The 24,619-nt window shown below is 36.6% G+C and overlaps 1 protein-coding gene across 1 annotated transcript in view; it reads left to right on the top strand.

Moving 5' to 3' along the window:
* Positions 1-24,619, top strand: part of CSMD1 (CUB and Sushi multiple domains 1) — a gene marked incomplete at both ends in the record, with an annotated part of 1,255,958 nt that overhangs the window by 1,080,253 nt on the left and 151,086 nt on the right. Inside the window, 2 exons of the mRNA XM_081998094.1 lie at positions 4,019-4,123; positions 19,216-19,334. Of these exons, the coding sequence (XP_081854220.1) occupies positions 4,019-4,123; positions 19,216-19,334 (224 nt within the window). The remainder of the gene's footprint in view (positions 1-4,018; positions 4,124-19,215; positions 19,335-24,619) is intronic.

The following is a 24,619-nucleotide window of genomic DNA, read 5'->3' as shown; positions in this document are numbered from 1 at the left end:
GTTTTCAAGCTTACATAATAAAGCGTTACCTGGAATATTTTAATAAAATTAAGAGACTGTTTGCACAGAATGACTTCTAATTCTCTCAGTTGGGAAGGTCACAGTTTTTACAAACAGGATATAATTTTACTTAGTCTATTCATAAGGAAAAAAAAGAAAAGCTATAACTGGAATTGATTTTTTTCCTTCAGAGGAACTATACTTCATGTTTCCTTTGGAAAAGTAATAAAAGTTCCCAATTTTTCAATAACCATCCTTCTTTCCAAAAGGAGGTAAATTTATTTAAAAATATGATGTTAAAGAAAAAAGGGCTTCATTAAATCATAATCAGGTTATATGCATGTTAAGTTTACCAAGTATCTAATCTTCCATGCTTATCCTTAAAATCTGTAGTCTCTATTTTCCACTTCCTCAATCCAATATGGTCATCTTCCTTCCAAGAATATTTTTCTCTTTTAAAGACCACATTTATTATAAGACTACGAAATTGTCAACTGAATTTAAAGATACTCTGTTCTTATAGCTCAGTTATGGCTGTTCCTACATTAAACCTGTCCATTAAGCCAAAAATGCAAAAAGACTTACAAAACTTGTATAACAGTCAGGCATCCCATGAGTATTTGTAAATGTGCCAATTGTGCCGCAGAATGGAACTATGAAAGAGTGGAAATTCCTTCAATGAAAGGACAGAAGGGCTTTCATCAATGTGCCAAAGTGAAGTGTGTCCTGGACTCTTTAGTGATGGTTATAGACATAGTGGCTGTATGAGAGGATATTCTTCACAAACATGTTGCTTTTTCCTGAGAGTATTAAATCTGAACTTAAGTGAGACGTCATTTTACATAATAAACAGAAATTACCAAAAAAGCAGAAACAAGCCAAAAAAGCAGCAGTATTTTAGAATTGCTAGTTTGGGACTGGTGCTTCACTTGATTATGATATATTCAAACTGACATCTGGAGAATCTACTATTTTGAGGATAGTTAAATTTAGAAAGAGATGAGGTAAGAATATGATCCATGCTCTAAATGCCTAAAATGACCATTAATCTCCATTCTTGGTCTAGAAATTTCTTAGATATTTAGACAGCTTTTCAAAATGCAGTGTAGTGTTCATCTCTGGAATGAGATACGTTGCTCTTGGTTGTCATTGCTAATGCTTGAAAGGGATAGTGGACATAATATTCTACAATAATACAATAATTAAATATTAATTTAAGTAGAAAACTTGTCCTTATTCCCTTGTAAGCCTTTAGGGAGACAAACATGCACTTACTGCCTCCTAGGGGAGTTCCCTATTTTCCAGATACAGGTTCTCAATCAAGCGGTTAAGAAGTCAATTAGACTTCCGGTGTCCTAACGTGGTATCCATCTGTATGAGTGTTAGATGTCTACCATGGAGATATCTACACCTAAGCTATTATTCATGAAAACTGCTCCTGCCCTTTAAGTACTGTTTCTCTCTATTGTTGATAAAGGAAGTCCGAAACAACACCATGGACAATACATCTGGTTGCCACACTAAAATGTATCTTCCATGCTTCATATACCCAAACCCAAATGAAGCATATGTTGGAAAGTAATCAATAAAACTTCAGTTAGATCATAGGATCATATAACAGCTCAGGTTGGAAGGGACCTTGAAAGATCGTCTAGTCCAACATTTTGTGGGAAAGGGAGCCTAGAAGAGATTTTCCAGCAGTCTGTCTAATCACATCTTGAAAACCTCCAGTGATGGGGACTTTACCACATTCCTGGGGACGTTGTTCCAGTGACTGATTGTTCTCACTGTAAAAAATTTATTTCTAATGTCAAGATGAAACCTCTCCCAGTGCAACTTGGACGTGTTGCCCCTTGTCTTCTCCATGTCAATCCCTGTGAAGAGAGAGCCTCTGTCCTCTTTCTAGCTGCCCTTTAAGTACTGGAATACTGTGATGAGTTCCCCCTCTGAGCCTTCTCCAGAGAGAAAAGACTGACCTCCTTCAGCCTTTCCAACTAGGGCAGGTTCTCCAACCCTTTTATCATCTTCATGGCCCTTGTTTGGGCCTTCTTTGGTCTGTCCATGTCTTTCAAGAATTGTGGAGACCAGAACTGGACACAGTACTCCAGGTGCAGCCTGACAAGTACTGAGTAGAGTGGGATGATCGCATCTCTATCTCTGCTGCTAATGGCCTTCCGAATGCAACCCAGGAGCCTATGTCCCTTTGTTGCTGCAGCAGTTGACTGCTGACTCATGTTCAGCTTGTTGTCCACTAGGACCCCCAGGTCCCTTTCAGCAAGGCTGCTCCCTAGCCACACAGATCCTAGACTTAAGTAGCTCTGGTTATTCTGACCCAAGTGCAGGACTTGCACAACAAAGTGCACTTTGTTGATCTTCATACTGTTCTTGCTAGTCCACTCTTTCAGCCTGTCCAGGTCTGTCTGTAAGACAGCTGACATATCAACCATACCACACAGTTCAGTGTCATCAGCAAACTTGGTGAGGGTGCTTTCAATCCCATCATCCAGATGATTTATGAAGATGTTGAAAAAGTGTGGGGACAAGTATTGACCCCTGGGGGACCTCACTTGTGACAGGCTGCCAGCCTGAAGTATGGCACTGAATGTGGCAATTAGGAGAACTAGTATCTCTAGCCTCATTTATTTCACACGGTACAATAGGATATAATTTCTCATTTTATTGAATATCACCCTCTAAGGAAGTAAAAGACTGGTATTAAATGTTAGCAGATCCTACAAAGGAACAGAGCTGCTAGAAGACCATTTTGTTCAATGAAGGGTATTATCATTCTGAGTCAACATCCTCATTCTTACAGAACAGACACCTTAAGCATCCTTAAATGTATTTCACATTCCATATGGATACTGTGAAAAGTCCTTCCTCCAGGAAGATGTCTCACTATTTTCTGTACTCCACGGTAAGTACTGTGTGATGTGAATGCTCTGTACTGTCTGTGAATTTCCATACTTGGAGCTTCCGTGTCAGACAGTGAAACCTTCCTTAAAGGCCAATTTGTCATCTTTTAGTTTCTCACCATTTATATCAAGATTTTGCTTAATATAGGTTTACATTTAAAAGTATTTACCATTTCCTGGTTTAGACAGCAGACTTACGAAGATAATTCTTTCCAGCATTTATTTTTAAGTTTTGAGTTTCAAGATCATACCTAGGCTGCTCACAGTTACTATAAAAACAGCAAATGCCCCACAGGAAATGCAAGTATTTCCTATGCAACCACCATTGAAGTTCCTTAGCTACTTGTTACTGTCTTTGAGAGTAATCATAGCAATGATGTAATTTTTAGCCTCAGTAGATGTTCCAGCTTTAGACTGTAGAATGTGAGTTACATAGTAGTCATGTGGTAACAAAGAAAATGTTGTGTCAGACTTAGCAATGCTAGTGGAAAAGAATGTGTCCAGGGTTAGTGATAAGCTTGTTGTGTAGCGTAAACTGAAGTCAGTGGCACACAATTTTATTATAGTTATTTGAATTAGATAAAGCTAGTATATCTTTTTTTTTAATGTGTTGCAACTGTTTTTTAATTTCCTGTTATACCCTCAGAATTAGCATAAGTGGTTGAAATATTATTGTGGGAAGAAAGTGTGAAGTGGACACAGGAAAAGTCTGGACTGCTCTGTTCTGTAGTACATGATTTTTATACATGTGGAAAAAAGTCAAATGGCAGTTGAGCTTGATCTCATAATCAAATTCTTTACTTACGTGATTTTTTTTTTTGTTTATACCTCTTTTTGTCTATCCAAGTCAATAAAGTTTCATTTGAACATGATGGGATCTTGTTTGATTGTACTGACATAGCCTCTTGTATCATGACTTGTAATCAAAATTTTCTTGCAGCTTCAGGAGAAAGCAAGGCAGAACATAACAAAATGTTTGAGATTTCCATGCACATAATGAGAAGAAAATTAGCCTGTTTGGATCATTCCTTGTTATGTCTTTTCAATATAAACTCTGATATATCAGCATGCTACAGTTTATTCCATAACTTTTATTTTTCCAGGTACAACTGTGCCAGCATTATTGAATAGCACCTCCAATCAACTTTACCTGCATTTTCACTCTGACATTAGTGTGGCAGCAGCTGGTTTTCACCTGGAATACAAAAGTAAGACTGCTTACTTTTTGAAATTTTCTCAAGAAAAAACATGTGTATGGAAAGGGAGAGTGGTTATATTCGTCTTTTTTTTGTGTGTTTTTTTTTTTTCTTCCCTGATTACCAAAGTCTACTTGGCATGAACCTGATATAAACGATATCTATTAAACTGAAATTTTAAATGAAGTAATGTTTGAAATTGCTGAAAACCAACTTTCACTAATTAGTAGCATATAACAAATCAAGCTGACAATTCAGAAAAACATTTTTAAAATGTAGGATTTAATTATGCTGTGGGGCTTTTTTCAACTTACTTCAGCTTAGGTCTGAAATTTAGGTAACAAAAAAAAAAAGAGAAGAGTTATCTTCACTGCTTGAAAATAGATAAAACCAGAACAGATAACACTTTTTCTTCCTATTTATGCATGTATGTTTATTCCTTGTTGTGCATTCTTTCCCTCAAATTATTTTCCTTCAATGAATTGCTGTAATTGTAAAAAAAAAAAATAATCCCAGAACTACAAGAAAACACTACAGTTATCTTGGTAAATGACTGGTGTTATGAGCAGAATAACCTAAGAAAGTTAATGAAAAATTCTGCAATATATCAAATTTTATGTTTTGTGAGCAGCTTGGTTCTATAATATAAGGGTTTGGTGTTACAAACATCAATGGTTTACCTCACATAATCATATTTAATTAAAACATGCATATTTGTATTATTACCTCTCAGAAACTTTAAATACTATAGAATAAAGTAAATTCAGCATATGTGCTTGCATAGTATTGCTTTTAACTGGAAATAGTTACTGTTAAGAATATTCTAGTCTCTAAAAAATAATGTGATTACGAGTTAACAGTCTGATGAATGTTTTGATGAAGGTCACAAAGGAAAGCCTCTTTAATTTTTGAAAGTGAAAGTGCTCTATTTGCTTGCAAAGGTCATTCAAGAATTTTCTTGAAAATGAAATTCAGTTTTGTATTACATGCATTCCAAATACTAGTGTCTAAAACTGTTAATATTGTTATTCATCTTTTTAAGTATATATAAGTAAATAAACACCTGGATGATCTTTAATAAGCTCTATTTCAGATTGAGATTAAAAATTGTATAAAATATAAATATGTACATAGTTTTGAAAGACCAGATTTTCAGCTCATAACAAATATTTTAAAGTAAACCTAATCTACAAGGTAGTCTTATGTTTTCATTTAGTTTCCTGTTTATTTCAAGCATTTATATGCAAGCATGTTGTAGTTTTCTAGATAATTATGAATATAAACATTCTGATAGTGATGTAGAATGAGAATATGACTATCACTTCTGCAGGAATTTTTTAAGAATCTACATTTTGACAAAGTTCTCTTTTTTTGTCTCGGGAACACTCCTCCCCAGTTGGTCAGCCTGTTTTCCTCCCCAAGCCTTTCCCCTTAACCTGCACTGATAGTATAATTTCATATCAAGTATAAAGAAGTATACATTTATGCTAGGAAGTTGCTGTACAATGAACACTTTGAAGTTCAATTTTTATCTTTTACTGTATCAGTTTTATTATCCCTGTAAGTCCTGAAAGAAATGTATTCTTTTAACAAGTAAAAAAGTGTTTGGGAGCATGCGAGGTCTCTTGGATTTATGCTTTTGTTTGTCTCCTAATTGCCAGTCCCACAACTGTGATGTGTTAAAGCATCTATTGACTTCAGTGGTTCAAATATTTCAATACCAGGGTTTTTCAGAAGTGCAACTCAGTACAGGTCAAGGTAGCAACATTCAGCATTCAGAGCTTAGTTAACTATCCTGTTGATAGCCTGTCAGGAAAGAATAATTTCCTTTCTTACGTTGCTATATGGTCTCTGCAAGGCTAGCAGGAGTACAGTATATCTGTGTGTGTCTCTGAATACAGAAACAGCGCAAAACCCCACAGCAAGAATTTACTGTTTTATATTTAGCAGTAACCTTTTTAGATCTAGAAAGAAGCAGAGAAGGCAATACTTTTCCATGTAACAAGATGCAGATATTGCTAGTGTTTGATTATGAATTCAGAAGCCTGTGATCATTTGGTCACCTACTGTCTGAAGAAGCATCGAAAAAATAAATAGCTTTGGTTCAGAAGTCAACCTAAAATTTGGAATAAAAATGTCCTTTTGTTGAGGGGTTGTCTTACTAAAGCAAAGACAAACATCAGGTACTTTTGATAAAAGCAAAGGAAAATGATGGCTACATTTATAGTCTTTCTAAATAAAATGTTATATTGGGTTTGTGTGGCAAGATTTTGATATTGGTGGGGCTGCATGGATGGCTTCTGTGAGAAACTACTAGAAGCTTCCCCTGTGTCCAATAGAGCCAATGCCAGCCGGCTCCAAGAGGACCTGCTGCTGGCCAAGGCTGAACCCATCAGTGATGGTGGTAGTGTCTCTGGGATAACAGGGTTAAGAAGGGGAAAAAAAACAAACAATGCACAACTGCAGCCAGAAAAGAGGAGTGAGAATATGTGAGGGAAACAGCTCTGCAGACACCAAGGTCAGTGACGAAGGAGGGGGAGGACATGCTCCAGACACCGGAGCAGAAATCCCCCTGCAGCCCCTGGTGAAGATCCTGGTGAGGCAGACTGTTCTGCTGCAGCCCATGGAGCTCCATTGTGGAGCAGATCTCCACCTGCAGCCCATGGAAGACCCCAGGGCAGAGCAGGTGGATCCCCGAAGGAGAGTGTGACCCTGTGGGAAGCCCGTGCTGGAGCAGGCTCCTTGCAGGACCTGTGGCCCTGTGGACAGAGGAGCCCAGGCTGGAGCAGGTTTGCTGTCAGGACTTGTGACCCCGTGGTCACGCAGTCTGCTCCTGAAGGACAGCACCCCATGGAAGGGAGCCGGGCTGGAGCAGTTCATGAAGAACTGCAGCCTGTGGGAAGGACTCATATTGGAGAAGTTTGTGAAGAACATGGGTCCCCATGCTGGAGCAGGGGAAGAGTGTGAGTAGTCCTCCCCTTGAGGAGGAAGGAGCGGCAGAAATGTGTGATGAACTGATGGCAACCTCCATTCCCCGTCCCCGCTGTGCTGCTGCAGGGGAGGAGGTAGAGAAAATTGGGAGTAAAGTTTAGCCCAGGCAGATGGGAGGGACTATGGGATGGTGTTTTTAAATTTGGTCTTATTTCTCATTATCCTACTCTGATTTTGATTGGCAATAAATTAAACTAATTTCCCCAAGTTGAGTCTGTTTTGCCCGTGACAGTAACTGGTGAGTGATCTATCTCTCCCTGTCCTTATCTCCACCCACCAGCCTTTACTTGTATTTTCTATCCTCTGTACTGTTGAGGTGGGGGAGTGATAGAACGGCTTCGGTGGGCACCTGGAATCCAGCCAGGGTCAACCCAGCACAAATGCTTTGCAGCTGTAACATTCAGCTATAGTACAAAACAACTCAGTTCAATTCTTTCATCTCATTGCAGAAATTTGAACAACTGAGTAGTGATAGTGGGGGGTTCTCAATATCTACCTTTAAGGCTGTTCTATTTAATAAGACTAAGCAGCTGTAGCAGAATTTGCATCAGCATTCTAATTATCACGAAAAATGGTCAGCAATTCAAGTTCAGGTTATATTTAAACATTTTGTATAAAGTAATAGAGCACTAAGACCAGATGTATACAGAATATACCACTGTTGTGAGGCCAGAGACCTATGTTTAATGCCTTCATTTAGGGGACAGAACTGGACTTGGATGTATGTAGGATTGTAGGCAATTGGTCATGATACTTAAATGGGTACATGGTTTTCAGTTTTTGTTCAAACATGTGTTTTAAAAGTTTATAGAATGGAATTGTAGAAGAAAGCTTAGGCACTTGTTTCCTTTGCTGAAATTCTCTGTATACCTGATGATAAGGATATTCCTCTGAGTAGTGCCAACATGGGTTCAAATCATTGCATGTAACAGAGACCTTCTGTCTTACTTTTTGCAATTTGTCAGTAGCTGCTTTGCAGGAATCCACTCTGTTGTCCTCATTAAGTTTGTCTTCATTGAGGATAGAGGAAAAGCAATGGATTCTGGACCCTGCAGTAAGACAGACCTTTTTCCCCATTCATCAATTCTGCTCTTTATTGTAGAATATCCCTTTTATTTTATGTAGTCAGAACAGAAGGAAATTCAGTGACATACAGAAAAAAAATAGTATTTCAGAGATGAATGATAAATTTCCAGAAAGATTTATATAACGACCCTTTCATTTCCTGATCATAAAGCAAGCTGAGGGGACACACTAGATTAGAGAGAGAAAGAGAGAGCACAAAATTGCTGGGAAATATTGTTGATAAGTAAGAGCTACTATCAGTATAGATTCATTTAAAAAAAAAATTAATGCCAGTTTATATGAGCTGTAAAACTGTCCCTTAGTTTTGTAAAAGAAAAGCAAAAGAAATAATAATAAATTACAATAATGTAATATTGCAAGAAAAAAATAATTAGCATGTATTTATGTATTTCAAAATCTCCAGCATAGTACCGCAGCAATGTTGATGCAGAGGATTAGTTATTTAATGGTCTTTTACCTGTGGATAGATAAAAAGTTCATAGAGAAGAAAGACTCCAAAAAATAAATTTTAGTTAGTCCTCAGAGAACTAAAATTGATGGGCACACTTTTTATTTCATTTTCATCTAGGTCATTTTGTTCTTGTTTAAAGTATTTTATTATAGAAATTTGATGTGTCTTCTGTGACCCTGATAAAAAATTAATAATGTTTTTTTTGGAAGTATTTAATTTATAAATATGCTATTTTAGTATTTGAGTAACGCTTTTATGAATCCAAATGCAGTATTTTTATAGTTCCTGCTCTTTTGTTAATGGGGAATGGCTTTGTTTATTAAGTTGGTTTCCTGAGCAATCAATTGCTGTCAGTCAAAACTAACAATAAAAATTTACAGTTGTTTTGATTTTTCATTATATTTGAGGGAAATCCACAGAGATCATGACTTGATTTTACTTTCTGGAACAATAAACCAAAATACCAAACTTTTCAGCTATCTAAATCCCTCATGGTCTTAGAGTTCTTTTCTCCTGCTACATGTACATAGTACCCAGTTAGCATTAATTGAAATTATATGGATGCATCAGAGGACACTGGATGCATCAGAGGACACTGGATAATAATAAAACTAATCTAATCTAATCTAAAACCTTTAATATGGTTTTAGACATATGTATTTTGGAAAGAGAAAAAACTATCTGTCTTTGAAATTGAGAATGCTGTAATGTTTTTCATAAGGTGAAAATTTTGCAAATCCTCTTTTCACATTTCACGTTGTGTTGCCTTTTTTTTTTTTTGCTTTCTTTTAATTTGGGAACCAGGCTTAGTGCTTAATCCTAAAATATTTCAAGAAAATTATTTAAGTAAATGTGCTTTGTTTTAAATCTTTTGAGGATGAATAGAAAATATTACCTGAACAGCAAGTGCAATTAAAATTGCTGTGTATTCATTGTTCCTTGATTAACAAGAATCATAAATTATTAGAACTAAAACCACTAAAACCCTTCCCATGCAAATACTCAGTAGGTAAGAAAGTGTTAGTACTGGACCAGTGAAGGGATGGCCTTACACTTTAATATAATTTCTTCTCTAGTGAGAAGACCTTTAGGAATTACAGTGAAGACAATTAGATTTTCAACTACAGATATTACTCAAAAAATGCCAATTCTCTATAAGAAGCTGCAGATCACATCCAGTCCAAATAACATCAGATTTTGCATCAGCGGGCTACAACAGGGGTAGAAGAGACAGAGTGGATTTATTACTGTTTCATCTAGCCCTATCTTCTGCATACATTTCAAATTAAAGTAGTAGGTAAAATTGTCTAAATTCAGCTATCCTGCAGACCCCTGATGTCATTATATGAAAAAAGTCTTTATAAAAACATTAGGAAATGAGGATCACATAGAAACACTCCCTTCATCCCAGAAGAAATTCCAAGGAGCAATAGAGGAAAATGTCCTTAAGTCACTACTAAATTATTTATCCAGAATAGAAATTATTTCTCTAGAATAGAAACTGTATATCACCTTTGTATTTTAGAATAAATGGATGGCGGTTTCTACTTAAAAAGATATTTTCATGGGTATAAATGTTATAAGCATGCCTGATTTTATATCAGTAAGTTCGAGATAACAGCTTTATTTCAGTAAAATATATTTAGTTTGCTCTAATTTGATCACATATCTTATATACCACTCTGTATATTGCTGTTTTAAAGTAACTCTGTAGAACTTCATGAATAATTTATAAAAGCTTCAACCACTGATAACATCTTATTTTAATCCTAAGTATTTCAAGATAATTTAAATAATTGAGTAAGTATTGTTCTATTTCTTGAAACTTTGTCTTCCTTTTAGCCAGGTGTCTTTCTCTTGTGCTTTCCAGTCTTTCTATGTTTGTCTTTCTTTTCATGGGAAGGATATGGACAATCTGCTCCTGCAAACCTAAGTTCATGTCTAACCTAGACAGTACACATGTTCCCCTTGTAGCCTTCAAAAACACAGAAGTCTTCCTGTGAATAATATAATTTTATCATTTTCTTTAGGATATATTTGTGTTAGGCATCAAGAATGTAAGTATGAGTTGGTCCAAGTTCAGTGGTCATACTCTATTTGTATGCTATGGTCATATTGATGACTTAGATGGTTTTATTTCCTTTGTTTCTCTGGGTTTGGGATTTTTTTGTTCTTTTTTTTTAAAGTCAGATACATGAACTCACTCAAATTAAAAGAAATAATTGGTCAGTGCCTTAGAAAAATTTTATTCTGCTTATAAGATATTTATAAGTATTGTTGAGAACCACTGTGTGGCGTTGTTCCTTGTTAATTCATAGAATCGTCGATTCATTTAGGTTGGAAAAGACCTTGAAGATCATAAAGTCCAACCATTAACTTAGCACGGCCAAGTCCACCAATAAACCATGTCCCTAACTGCTACATCTACATGTCTTTTAAATACCTCGAGGGATGGTGACTCAACCACTTCCCTATGCAGCTCATTCCACTGCTTGACAACACTTTCGGTGCAGAAATTTTGCCTAATAACCAGTCTAAACCTGCCTTAGTGCAACTTGAGGCCATTTCCTCTTGTCCTATTGGTAGTTACTTGGGAGAAAAGATTGACACCCACCTCACTACAACCTCCTTTCAGGTAGTTGTAGAGAGCGATATGGTCTCCTCTGAACCTCCTTTTCTCCAAACTAAACAACCCCACTTCCCTCAGCTGCTCCTAAGATTTGTGCCCTAGACCCTTCACCAGTTTCGTTGCCCTTCTTTGGACACGCTCTAGAAACTCAGTGTCTTTCCTGTAGTGAGAGCCCCAAAACTGAACACAGTATTCAAGGTGTGGCCTCACCAGTGCCAAGTACAGGGGTACAATCAATTCCCTACTCCTGCTGGCCACCCTATTTCTGATACAGGCCAGGATGCTGTTGGCCTTCTTGGCCACCTGGGCACACTGCTGGCTCATGTTCATCCAGCTGTCAATCAGCACTTCCAGGTCCTTTTCCTCTGGGCAGCTCTCCAGCCACTCCTCCCCAAGCCTGTAGCATTGCATGGGGTTGTTGTGGCCAAAGTGCACTTAGCCTTGTTGAACCTCATACAGTTGACCTCTGCCCATCGATCCAGCCTGTCCCGATCCCTCTGCAGAGCCCTCCTACCCTCCAGCAGATCAACACTGCCACCCAGCTTGGTGTCATCTGCAAACTTACTGAGGGAGCACTTGATCCCCTCATCCAGGTCATCAATAAAGATATTAAACAAAACTGAGCCCCAAAACTGAGCCCTGGGGAACACTGCTTGTGACCAGCCACCAACTGAATTTAACTCCATTCACCACAACTCTCTGGGCCCAGACTCTACCCAGCAAAGAGTACACCTATCCAAACCACGAGCCGACAGTTTCTCCAGGAGAATGCTGTGAGAGACGCTGTGAAAGGCTTTACTAAAGTCCAGGTAAATGATATCCATTGCCTTTCCCTCATCCACTAAGTGGGTCACCTGGTCATAGAAGGAGATTGGATTGGTCAAGCAGGACCTGCCTTTCATGAACCCATGCTGACTGGGCCTGATCACCTGTTGTCCTGTATGTGCCTTGTGATCTCCCTCAAGCTGAACCACTCCATAATCTTCCCTGGTACCGAGGTCAGACTGACAGGCCTGTAGTTCCCGGAATCCTCCTTCTGTCCCTTCTTGTTGGTGGGTGTCAGATTGGCAAGCCTGCAGTCATCTGGGACCTCCCCTGTTAACCAGGACTGCTGATAAATGATAGAGAGTGGATTGGTGAGCACTTCTGACAGCTCCCTCAGTACCCTTGGGTGGATCCCAGTTGTCCCCATAGACTGGTGTGTGACCAAGTGGTGTAACCATTTCCCTTTAGATTATGGGGGCTTCATTTCTACTCCTCTTCCCTGTCTTCCAGCTCAGGGGACTGAGTGAACAACTGGTCTGGGTATTAAAGACTGAGGCAAAGAACACATAAAATACCTCAGCCTTTTCCTTATTCTCATGATTTAACCCCAGCCAGCAACTAAGCACCACGCAGCCACTTGCTCACTCCTCCATGGGAGATGCAGGACTGGGGAGAGAATCAGAAGAGTAAAAGTGAGAAAAGTCATGGGTGGAGATAAAGACAATTTAATAGGCAAAGCAAAAGTTGCGCATGCAAGCAAAGTAAACCAAGGAATTAATTCACTGCTTCCCAGGGGCAGGCAGGTGTTCAGCCATCTCCAGGGAAGCAGGGCTTCATCACGCGTAATGGTTTCTTGGGAAGACAGATGCCATAACTCTGAATATCCCTCCGCCGCCTCCTTTGCCCCAGATTTATATACCAAGCATGATGTCATATGGTGTGGAATATCCCTTTGGCCAGCCTGGGTCAGCTGTCCTGTCTGTGTCCCCTCCCAGCTTCCCATGCACCTCCAGCCTTCTTTCTGGCAGGCCAGCATGAAAAGCTGGACTGTCCTTTACTGCTTAGCAACAACTGAAAACAGCATGTTATCAGCATTTTTTCATCACAGATTCAAAAAATTAGCTTCTATGAAGAAAATTAACTCTATCTCAACTGGGACCAGGACACTTATCCTTTGTCATTATGTTTCCCCCTGCATCCAATAAAGGATGCAGTTTGTCCTTTGCCCTCCTTTTGTTGCTAATGTATTTATAGACATTTTGTATTGTCTTTTACAACAGTAGCCAGGTTAAGTTCTACTTGGGCTTTGGCCCTTCTAATTTTCTCCCTGCATAACCCCATGACATCTTTGTGGTCCTCTTGAGTTGCCTGCCCCTTCTTCCAAAAGTCAGAAACTCTCCTTTTTTTCTGAGTTCTAGCCAGGCCAGTCTTCTTCCCCACTGCTTCTCTTTCAGCACATGGGGACGGCCTGCTCCTGTTCCTTTAAGATTCCCTTCTTGAAGAATGTCCAGTCTCCCTGAATTCCTTTGCCCTTCAGGACTGCCTCTCAAAGGGCTCTGTCTACCAGGCCCCTAAACAGGCCAAGTCTGCCCTCCAGAAGTCCAAGGTGACAGTTCTGCTCGCCCCCCTCCTTACTTCTCCAAGAATTGAAAACTCTTACGTTCTGTGATCACTATGTCCAAGACAGCCTCCAGTCATCACAACACCTACTAGTCCTTCTCTGTGAACAACGGGTCCAGTGAGGTGCCCTCCCTAGTTGGCTCATTCACCAGCTGTGTCAAGAAATTATCTTCCACAGGCTCCGGGAACCTCCTAGACTGTTTTGTCGCTGCTGTATTGTGTTTCCAGCAGACATCTGGTATGTTGACAACCCCCATGAGAGCAAGGGCCAGCGATTGCGAGACTTCTTCCAGCTGCTTATAGAATATTTCTTCTGCCTCTTCATCCTGTCGGGTGGTCTATAACAGACTCCCACCATGATATTAGCCTTGTTGGCCTTTTCCCTGAGTCTTACCCACAAACATTCAACCCTATTGTCACCATCATTAATCTTGAGACAAGGGTCGTAGGTGTTAAACTGATTGCAGTAACCTATGATGAGAAACAAAGCAGTAAAAATATGCAACAGATAGCTGCAGAAAAGACAGGAATTAATAATTTATACTGATGCTTCTTATACATATTTTTTTCCCCCCAAAGTGTGGTAGAATAAATAACATCATTATTTTCACAGCCACCAGCAAGTCCAATCAAAATGTGCTTTGTTGCATTTCTAATATGTACAATAGTAGGAAGAATAAATATTTTGGCTATTTGATTGAATTCCTTTTAATCTTAATGAACAAAGGAAACAACTATCCAAACGGTTCAGGTTAGAAATGTGTATGCTTAATTCAATTACATTCCGATGTAACAACACTGATGTTTCAAGCTTGGTTTTAAAACCTCATTTATTAATTCAGTAGTAGTTTCAATATTTTCTTTAATATAGAAACAAATAAAAGTCTGGAAATAATGAGTGCTTGCTCATACAGTATGCTGCTTGAACCTCTCATTTGAAGTCAGTTTTGTTTTAGTAAAAAATGAATATATGATGAATATAGATATATATGTTTAGACCACAAATGCTTATAAGTGTACGTGTGAATATATTCAAATGTAGTGATTAGAATTAAAAAATTTCAGTAAAAATCTTGTTTTATGTAGTCAATGAATAGTGTCATCTAACCTTATTACCTTGATTTGGTATATATGGCACAATTTAGCATCATTCTTTTTGTAAGATTTTCTTTTACCACTGTACCAAGATAATGTAATATGTGTGAGAACATGAGCTTACTTTTAATTACTGTCTCCTTTTCTGAAGCTTCTCTGTTGCATGTTTTCAAGTGCTAAAGGTTGTCAGGAGCTGAAATAATGGATTCTTTGGTAAGGGGACTAGAGAACAATGACCATCTCTTGTAGTACCTCTCTATCATAAAGATCTTTAATAAATTAACGACAAAAATCAGCCTAGCAGAGAAGAAAATGTATTCTTCTAAGTAGCATGCTGTTTTTTGTAGGTCCAGATTAAGATCTTTCATGGAATTTGATCTTTAATGCAGTTCTTCAGTGCAACAATCTTTTTTTTTCCCTGTATTAAAGCAGGTATGAATCATAAATACGACATTTTTAATTTAGCAAGTCCTGATCCTATCAGTATGTCTATACAACTTAAAAGCTGTTGACATGAATCTGACCCCTCTTGCAGTAATTCATTGAGATAAATGCATTTTCTAGGCTGGTGTCTGAAGAATGCAGTTTTGGAAGGGACAGCTTGCGTTTTGATATACACCATCGTCAAAATGGAAAGAACAATTCACTCCAGCTTGGTGTTTGTCACATAATAAAGAACAATATGTTTCAGTTAGCCACACAGGGGTGGGAGGTAGGAATTAAAAGAAGAAAGCCTGATGACTTTTGGTCAAGCTGTCAAGAAATTCTTGTGGTGTTCAGTTTGCAGCTTTCTGAAATGGACACTAATGGGCATTCATATTGTCAGATATGCCAGAAAGGATTTTCCTTCTGCCAGCAATGGCAATGATGTTTGGACAGAATTTGAGGTAATTGTAGGCATGTATATAATTATGGAAGTGAGGCATATTTGTCTTATGCCACAGCAGTGCCAAGAAAGTATTTAGCGGGCAGTAAGTGGACAAAGGTCAGGGAGAGGGTTATCATTCTTGACATTGATGTGTTCTCTCTTGTACTGCATAGCAGAAGCTGAGCTCTGAAGAGCATGCACTAAGCAATCCTTGTCCTTTTTTTGATTGCTTGGACTTGACATTTAACATGTTTTCCCTTTATTACTGACTGTTCACATACAATCTAATTTAATGTATTCCAGAGTCTCTGAGTATTTAAGTTCTTTAGTCTGTCTCTAGACGCCAGAATTTGTTTGCTTTCTCTCAAGTGAATTCAGATTTTTGGACCAGTTCTAACTAAACTAGTTATCTAAATAAACTAGGCTATTATTATGTAATGATTAGAATGATGAGGTTGAGGATTTACAGTAATATTTGACTCTCTCTCCAACATTCTCTTTGCTTTTGTAGAGGTAATATTGCTTCTTAATGTCAGGTATAACAAATAAAGTCAATTATGAGTGGGTTTTGCATAGTGTTTCATGATATTCTGATAGAATATTCTGTATTATAAATTGTATTGTCAGACCATAGAATTAATATATACAAAGCATTATACAAAGTATAAGCAGCTAGAAGAAAGAAGTTTTTACCAGGTTATTAGAATCTGTTAAAGATAACATATGTAGTGTAATACCATATCTAACAATTGCACAGAAAATTACTTTGGAGATTTTCTTTTGATCGTCGTCTATTTAAATTATGTATGCTATTTAACTAATGATAGAAAGAGATATATTACAAGCACATTATTAGTATTGCTACGCAATGTTATAAAACTGTTTCTGTGACTCAGAAAGACCTGCAAAAGTAACTTTCTTCATGCAGATCTAAGACTGCAGATCTCTAACTCTCAACACACAGGAATGCTGAGTTCAACCAAGATACGCATTTCTTGAAGACAGGAAGTGAATCTCAAATTTATATTCACAGAATTCAGCAAGTACATTCCTATCTATAAGCAATTTAGTCACAATGTCTTTGTTATGTGCTTATTTATTTAATAATGGTGAGTTTGGGCAGATCTTTTTAAATTTTATTTTATATTCAAGAGTGAGAAGGGTAAGGAAATGCAGAAATAAGGCTTGGTTCACTTAAGTTGTGTCTGAACACGATTCTCAAATTAGTAAACAATAGTCTACATACTGTAGTTTGAATTATTGGAATAAGATGTTACCCTTTACTTAATGGTGGAGCAAACAGACAGGTTGCATGCATGCAGATCACAACTACTTAGTACCTATACTCAAAAAAATTTTCCAGACATGGATACATTTATGGTATTGTGGTATACAGAGTGGTTGACCAAAAGAGTGATACCAGGAAACTGCAACAAAACCAAAACCATTCAAGTTAATGGTAATCCTCATCCCTATTTGGAAGATTACAATTTCACATAACGATCACACATGAAATCCCTAGTGGTCACAGGAAATCACCATAACATCATTTGAAAGTTGATGGTATTGGTAGAACACCAAAATTTGTAAATTCTGTGGTAGAAATTGCTGAAAATCTTTAAAATACATTTAAATGTTTTCCTAAATTATTAATTCCAGTACACAAAGGAACTACTTCAGGGAGATCCTGTAGCTTGGAGCTATTGAATAATTCTTTATGTACTAATTAGAAAATATTTAGTTTAATAACTCATCAGTTGTTGTGAAGACTGCACTTCATACCTTGATAGCTGTCACTCAGCATTAGAATAGCTTGCCATTGTCACTTTTAGTTCCTGAAAAAAGTGAAATGTTGTAAGACTCAAGGGCATATGATATAGGAAGAATGTACAGGTTTATGGAACGTATTTTCAGGAAAGAAAAAACGTGGCCGGGTAACTACAATTTCAGGTGAAAGTATAAAAGCAATTTCAAACTTCTGTGTGCTTCATTAGGAAACATATATTTACTTCAACTAAACTTTGAGCTGAAAAAAAACAACTTACATGAGTGAAGTGGGAAACACAAAATTCTTATGTGAGTATTTAAGATTTGTAAGACATTTATATATGAGTGATGAAAAGTAGATACATAAAGTTGTAGGGCATAAAGTTAAAAACCTGTCTTTATCAAAATGTGCAAACAGCATTATCTGAAAGAAAATTGTATCTCCATAGAAAGACTAGGGTCTCAGTGAATAATATCAGATATTGTTTCATGATGAGCCATTTGGAACAACTGACTCCAAAATGTCAGATATCTTGTAATTTCTATACTAAACATTCTGTCAAGTTTCACTTACTGTCACCAAACGGGTTAGGTTTCGTAAGAAGACAGTGAGAGTTGTAGCATCTGGTCAGTTATTTTTTCATACAAGTAAACTGAAGGACATACAGTATCACATTCAGGAAAGTAATTGTTTTTTGTCTGATTTTTGCAGAATTTTGTGCTAATAAATTCTAAAGATCTGTTCTCACACATTGTGAAAATAGTTTCCATTCTGTTCTGACTTCTACATATCATGTTTTAATAAAATATAGCAATTACATATCTATGTTTCATGATTAACTTTAATTAATAAATTACTTCATAATTAAGATAATACATTTTAAACTGATTTTTGAGTTCAAAGAAAGTTTTTAATTTTATAAGGGGAGCTAGATTCTGTCATCAGACCGTAAATGAACAAACTAAATCTGCTGGTCCTTCTGTTTGCAAATAAAATCTTAAAAGCATAGAACTATTAAATCTAATCAGCAGTTTTCCAACTGTCTTGTTCATTTCGAGCATTTTAGCTTAGGTAGCAGAGATAATATTTAATTTTAATTTGTACTAACAAACTCCTTAGATATGCACACAAGGAAAAAAAAAAGAAAAGTGATATGCACTTGGTAAAAAGCAGAAGCTTTTAGTTCAGGTTGCCCAATTTAGGTGGACAAATTTTTATTTGTAAAACTAATATTCTGTTTGCTAACATCTGGCTTAAAAATAGTCCAGAACAGACTGTCCTGTCACACCTATGTAAAGATTTAATTTTGGGTTAAGAGTACTAAATTTCAGACTTCTGTCTTTTTTTATAGTCAGTGGAATTATCTAAATATAAGGAACACCCTTGGCTGCTGTTCCAAAAGACTCTACCACCTAACCTCAGTAGTTCTGCTCATCTTTTGTTTAAGAGAGACAATATGCATAAAGTGTGTTCCTTCGTTCTGTCTCCATTTCCTTCACAAGGATGGGGGGGGTGGGACGGGGAAGGAAGGCTTTTTAATATACTAGAATTACCATACAGGTTGAAGACAATAAAACATGATTTAGTAATTGGTATAGTCACAATATATAATCTTTGTATTTCAGTCATATCACTTGGATTTTGCAAGGCAGATCTGAAAAATTCTGTGTTTAAAAAAAAATTCAGTTTAATGTTGAAATAAAATTTTAACTAATGCTCTCTTAAAAAAACCAATGCTGTAGAAAGGATTCATTAGAGCAGAAAAAATATCAATGCAGAGATGTTGTCCACTTACCTATGTTTTTTCAATCTTTGTGTTTACTTTCCTCAGCTGTAGGCCTTGCTGCCTGTCCAGAACCAGTAATTCCTAGCAATGGGATCAAATCAGGAGATAGATATATGGTGAATGATGTTTTGTCATTTCAGTGTGAGCCAGGATATACATTACAGGTATTTCTTTCTTTCTTTTTTCTTTGAATTATACACTGTGGAATAATTGTAACAAAATGGCAATAGACCCACCCAAAACCTATTTTAATGAAGAGTCTGTAGTGTGTCCATAGAGGTGATTTAAGTAGAGCCTGTGTGAATGCTCCCGCAATATAAAGCTATGAATGTGTAGAATGTCTGGCCCTCAGCAAATTTGGGCTGGCAAATCCTGTTTTAGATTAACATATCACTGAGCAGTAAAAAACATCAAACTGGACAAAGAAATAACATGGTTAAAATGTTTTCTCTAGAAAATTATTTTAGTACTATGCTTATTGAAACTGTGCTGCATTTTTCCAGTGGTTCCTCTAGGTGAAATTTCAACCACAGTGGTAGAAATACATCGTATTCTGCTCAGAAATTGTAGAATTTAGATTCTAAAGCAGATTTTATTCATGTTAAATGTACTCTTAAAAATCTTTCAGGGAAAGAAATGTTACAGATCAGTTCACAGATGGGGGATGTTCACTCTTCACACACTGGTTTAGTTTCCCATGGCAGATATTGAGTTGCTCTTTGTAAATGTCATAGCACTATGTAAATCTAAGACTGAAAGCTTTTTTCTTCCCTCATTAGTTCCTCTAATCCATTTACATATAATCCACCACTGGTGCGAAACATTGAAAACATCTGAGTTCAGAATCTTTTGGGCAGTAATAGGCCCAACTCAAGACAATGTAAAAGCATAACACTGTATCAAAGAAAGCAAAGCATCACAACTTCTGCTCCAGAGAAGGATAAATCCATGTCTCCCCATCTCATATTTGCCAGTTCAGTGCTCCCTCAGCTTATATAGGCTTATTCCTTGGTCTTAGTATTCCCTACCATTCTCCTAAAATCCAGACAGGATTCAGACTGAACATGTTAGCTCTAGGCTAGCTGTGGGAACACCTGCCCCTGAAAAGTCTCTAGGTAATCAGCAATATGCTTACCTTTTCAGTCATGTATTACAGGCCAGGTTTTTAACCTAATCCTTTTTTTTACATTTATGGCGTGACTTGAATCAGCCTGTATCAGAAGCATTTCATATCCATAGCAAAAAAGATTCTGTCATACGTGTATCCTATTAATTAGAAAAAGATTCAAGACTTGTGCACAATAAAGCCTACCCTACCCATTCTGAACATCCACTGCTCATTTAATTGTTTGAGGATTGCTTACAAGCCAGAAAGGAAAATTTAATATTATTTTGAAAATACCTACAGGTTTAAAATCTTTAACCTTTGGAGTTTATTAACTTTATTTTCCCTGTTTCATTTTTCCCTTAAAGTATACTTTGTAGGTAGCAGTAATGTCAATAAGAAAATGAGAGACATACAAGATTTGATATCATATTTTTATTCTACGATCCCTTCAGAAAGACTGGCTGTCGTTAAAGCTTGGTTCCTAAATAGAATCTGACTTCCATTTAAAGACTGCTAATGGAACATTAACCTTTTTCGATTTCAAAGTAACATTAAACTAAATATATGATGAAATGCCATACTCTAGAGATACATCTATATTGCTATAGCCAAGGCAAAGGTATGGGAACTGAAATTTGATCTTCAGTGTTATTAATTTGTTAGAATGGGGTGCAGGCATGGTTTTGGCCTAGGTGAAGTATCACAGTTCAGTAATTATCACAAGCCAGACACTATTCCTGATGGGCAGTTTGCATCATGACACTTTGTTTTGGAGGTGAATTCGGAAGAAAAAAGTTAAGGGAGTAGATATAAAAAGGAATATGCAGGTTAGAAAACAAGCCCGAGCACTTCCTCTAGTATAGATGTAGCATATATACTCTTAGAGTCTTTTTCTGTATGCATTGAGCTAAATTTATTATTATTAATCCCCAGATTTAGGACATTCTATTTCAATGTAGAATCTAGCTGGAAGTCAGTCTGTAATAAACTTGGTTACACAGCAATAAATATAATCATATTTTAAGAGGTGTTGGATTAAATCAAAAGTAATTTATTTTTTGCTTCTTTGAGAAAGATTCCTATTTTGAGTATTTGTAGAAAAACTGGAATTTATGTATTTGTATTCAGTTCCACCCTATGGTGAAAGGATCAGGATCTGATAGTGATGCTGGTAGGGCTGTCATATTGCTGATCATATAATTGCCAACAGATTCTTAGCAGCTTAGCAATTCATTGCTGTGACCCCGGCCACTGCTTCTGAGCCATTGAGACTGAAATATTATAAGGAAACATGTGATTGTTGGGTAAACCTATAGCAGTGTTCTGATAGAAAAAAGTGAAAAGCTTACCCTTCCTCTGCAGATGGAATAGAATGTAATCCAATCTATTCCATTGAAAAGCCAGCTATTTAATCTGAATTGTCTGTTTAGACTCTCCTTGTGACACTAAACAGCCACACACCTTCAAGGGCTAACTTGTACTAAGATTTTGTGTTAGGACAGGTACTTTACTCTGAAAGTATTGTCTTTCTTCACTGAGTAGGATGTCAAAAGATTACCATATATATGTTTAACTTTATGTATATCTTTGTATATAACTTTAAACTGCTTAGGTTTGGTGCGGTGTCTCCTACTTGTATTGCCCATCATATTGCACAGTCTTCTCTCCCTACTTTTTCAACTATGAAATGACTGAATTTTGCATATGAAAAAAGGGGATGATTCCATTTTTATGACATGGATTAGAAATAGATAAACCCTCAAGATACATCATCATTGAATTTTCTGTCTGTACTTAAAATAGTACTGCTGAAATATTGAGGTGGAGTGATAACAGTGGAATATTAATACTTCAGAAGTAGTTCAAATGAGTACAAGAAGTCCTTTGAACATACACATTGTTAGCCCTGAGCTGATGAAATTATGGGTTAGATATGTTTTTACTTCAAAAAAAATCAGAAATATGAGTTCATAAATACAGTATTAGTATAAAACAATCATGTATTTGTGAGGAAGACATCTTCACATAAGAAACTGATTTGTGTTAATGCTAGACTTTAATACACTCTATATTGTTATCACAAAACTACAAAATGTCTTTTGTCTATATGCAGGACTTTTCTGCAGTCCTTGATTATGACTAACTGCACTTTTGTTTTTATACTTACAGGGATTCTATAACGAAAAACTTTCTTAAGATTTCATAGCATATTGTTTCTTAACTGTAATTCTTACCTCTATTTCCATACATACATAAACTAGTTTCATGATCTTGTCTAGAGTGTAAAACAGAAAGACCTGCAATATCCAAATTCAATAGAAAAGACTTTGAATCTTTTCAAAATGTTAATGAGGATTTCTATGCTGTATGGACCTTGCTGTAAGAAAGTGCATACACATGTAAGTATAGTAAGTTTGTCAGACAGGACGAGTAAAAATGGCTCTAAATTAAACAGAAATAATAATGAAAATAAGGTTCTACAAGGCACAGTATGTTTGCTCTTCAGCAAGTGTAGATCAGCATAACTTTGCAGATCCATTGGTTTGTTTTTTTCTCTCTAGCTGTGAATTTACTCTCAGTCTTTAGAGAACATATTCACAGCTAGCAATAACAATCAGGTGTGGATTAGTTTATAATTGAGACATACCAGAAAAGTCATAGAGCTCAAACTACTACCTGGAGATGCGTAAGAAAGGTAATTGCTAGCTGTAGGATTAAGTTTCTCACCCCAGGAGGGGGTTTTAAAAGACTGAAATCAGAATATGTTCTTGTTGGGAAGAGGCTTGAAGCCAGAGGAATAATTTAATTTTATTTTTCAAAAGATCTTTCCTAGGCTATTTTACTTTTTTTCCTTGCTGTAGTAGTTAAATTATGGCAACCCCCCGACTCACATCAGAGGCATACCATCATAGAAGACTAGGAAGAGAGTCTAAAACAGGGAATATTGCATTAAGTAGATTATTCAAAACCTCATCGATTTTGCAACTAACTAAGATAACACAATAAGTGCATGCACATTTTTCATTTAAAATAAAAAGATTGCTTTAAATTTTTTTTTTCAATTTGTAGCATTTATATAGGAAAAACAGTAATTTATTTTTTCATAATTTTAATGAAAACTGATATTTTTTCCTTCCAAACAATTTTTTGGAAATGCTTCAGTTTGTCTTTCAGAAGCTGACTGTCTAAATATACTTAACTAAATTATTAATTAAAGTACTTTTATTCCATGCTGTTCCATACAATTCTTTATGAACCTTATTCAAGGTAGCCTGTGTGTAGTTTCTTTTTTGTAAACATACCAAATGATGCAGAAGTAATTTCATCAAAAGGATTTTCATTTACTGTGGTTTACTTATTATATCTTTTTCTTATTTTTATGAGAATCTAATTGCTATGGACAAATAACATTTAAATAAGTTTTCATATTATGCTGATAAAATGTGCTACCTTACTAAATATTGGACTCCTAATACACTTAGTAAAAATAAGCAAGACATGTTAAGTGACTTGCCCAAGTTTGTGTATCCAAATGATTAAAACAGGAACTAAACCTTGCTCTCAGTCCCATGTCTCAATCTTTATATTGGACCCTTTCACTCCTGCCATTTTATTCAGCTTTCACATTCCAACAGCAGAATGCATAAGCTGAGTTCCTCAGAGGACAGAATTGATGAAAAAATACTTTTGTTTGTGCTACTGCTGTTTTCAACTTGAACAGTTACCAGTGCAAGCAAAGTTGGGAGCATTTTGGAGTTGGTCCTGGGCAGCCACCCTGAAGTATGTGGGAACAGGCTTTGCAGGTCACTTCCAGCTACCACCTGATTTTGCTTGGTTTTGTAAATTAAACATGACGGCTAAATAAAGAGGCACTTTTCTAGTTGTCTGCCAAAGTGCTGCATGTATGCAGTGGGTCATGTTGTGAGGCCATGTGAGAGTTCAAGGCCTGCTGGTAATTATGAATGACTGTATTGGCAGGGTCCACATCCATATCATCTGTAGCAAGCAGATGTGGAACAAATTCCTCTCTGGGTCTGTACTACTCACTCAGAGCAATGGTTGATTCACTCCCAAGTGTAGTCTGAAAATAACTAGTATGCTTACACTGTGGATGAGAACCCTGGAATTGAAATAAAGTGTGAACCAATTTGACTGTATGAATGCATGTAGTCAGCTGCTTCTGTCTTGCAACCAGACCTATATTTAGTCAAAAATGAGAAGTTTTCAAGTTATCAAAGGAAGAGTGTTTTAGAATGTTTATTTAGTGGAAAAATAAGAACATAAAACCTGAAGTATTTGAAAATAGAGTTTAACAAATTCATAAAAGTAATTATAATGCAG

Source organism: Phaethon aethereus (assembly GCF_964289735.1).
Source record: "Phaethon aethereus genome assembly, chromosome: 3".
In the NCBI taxonomy this organism is placed as follows: Eukaryota; Metazoa; Chordata; class Aves; order Phaethontiformes; family Phaethontidae; genus Phaethon; species Phaethon aethereus.
Note: the sequence above shows the minus strand (reverse complement) of the source record. Positions and strands in the feature narration are given on the sequence as shown.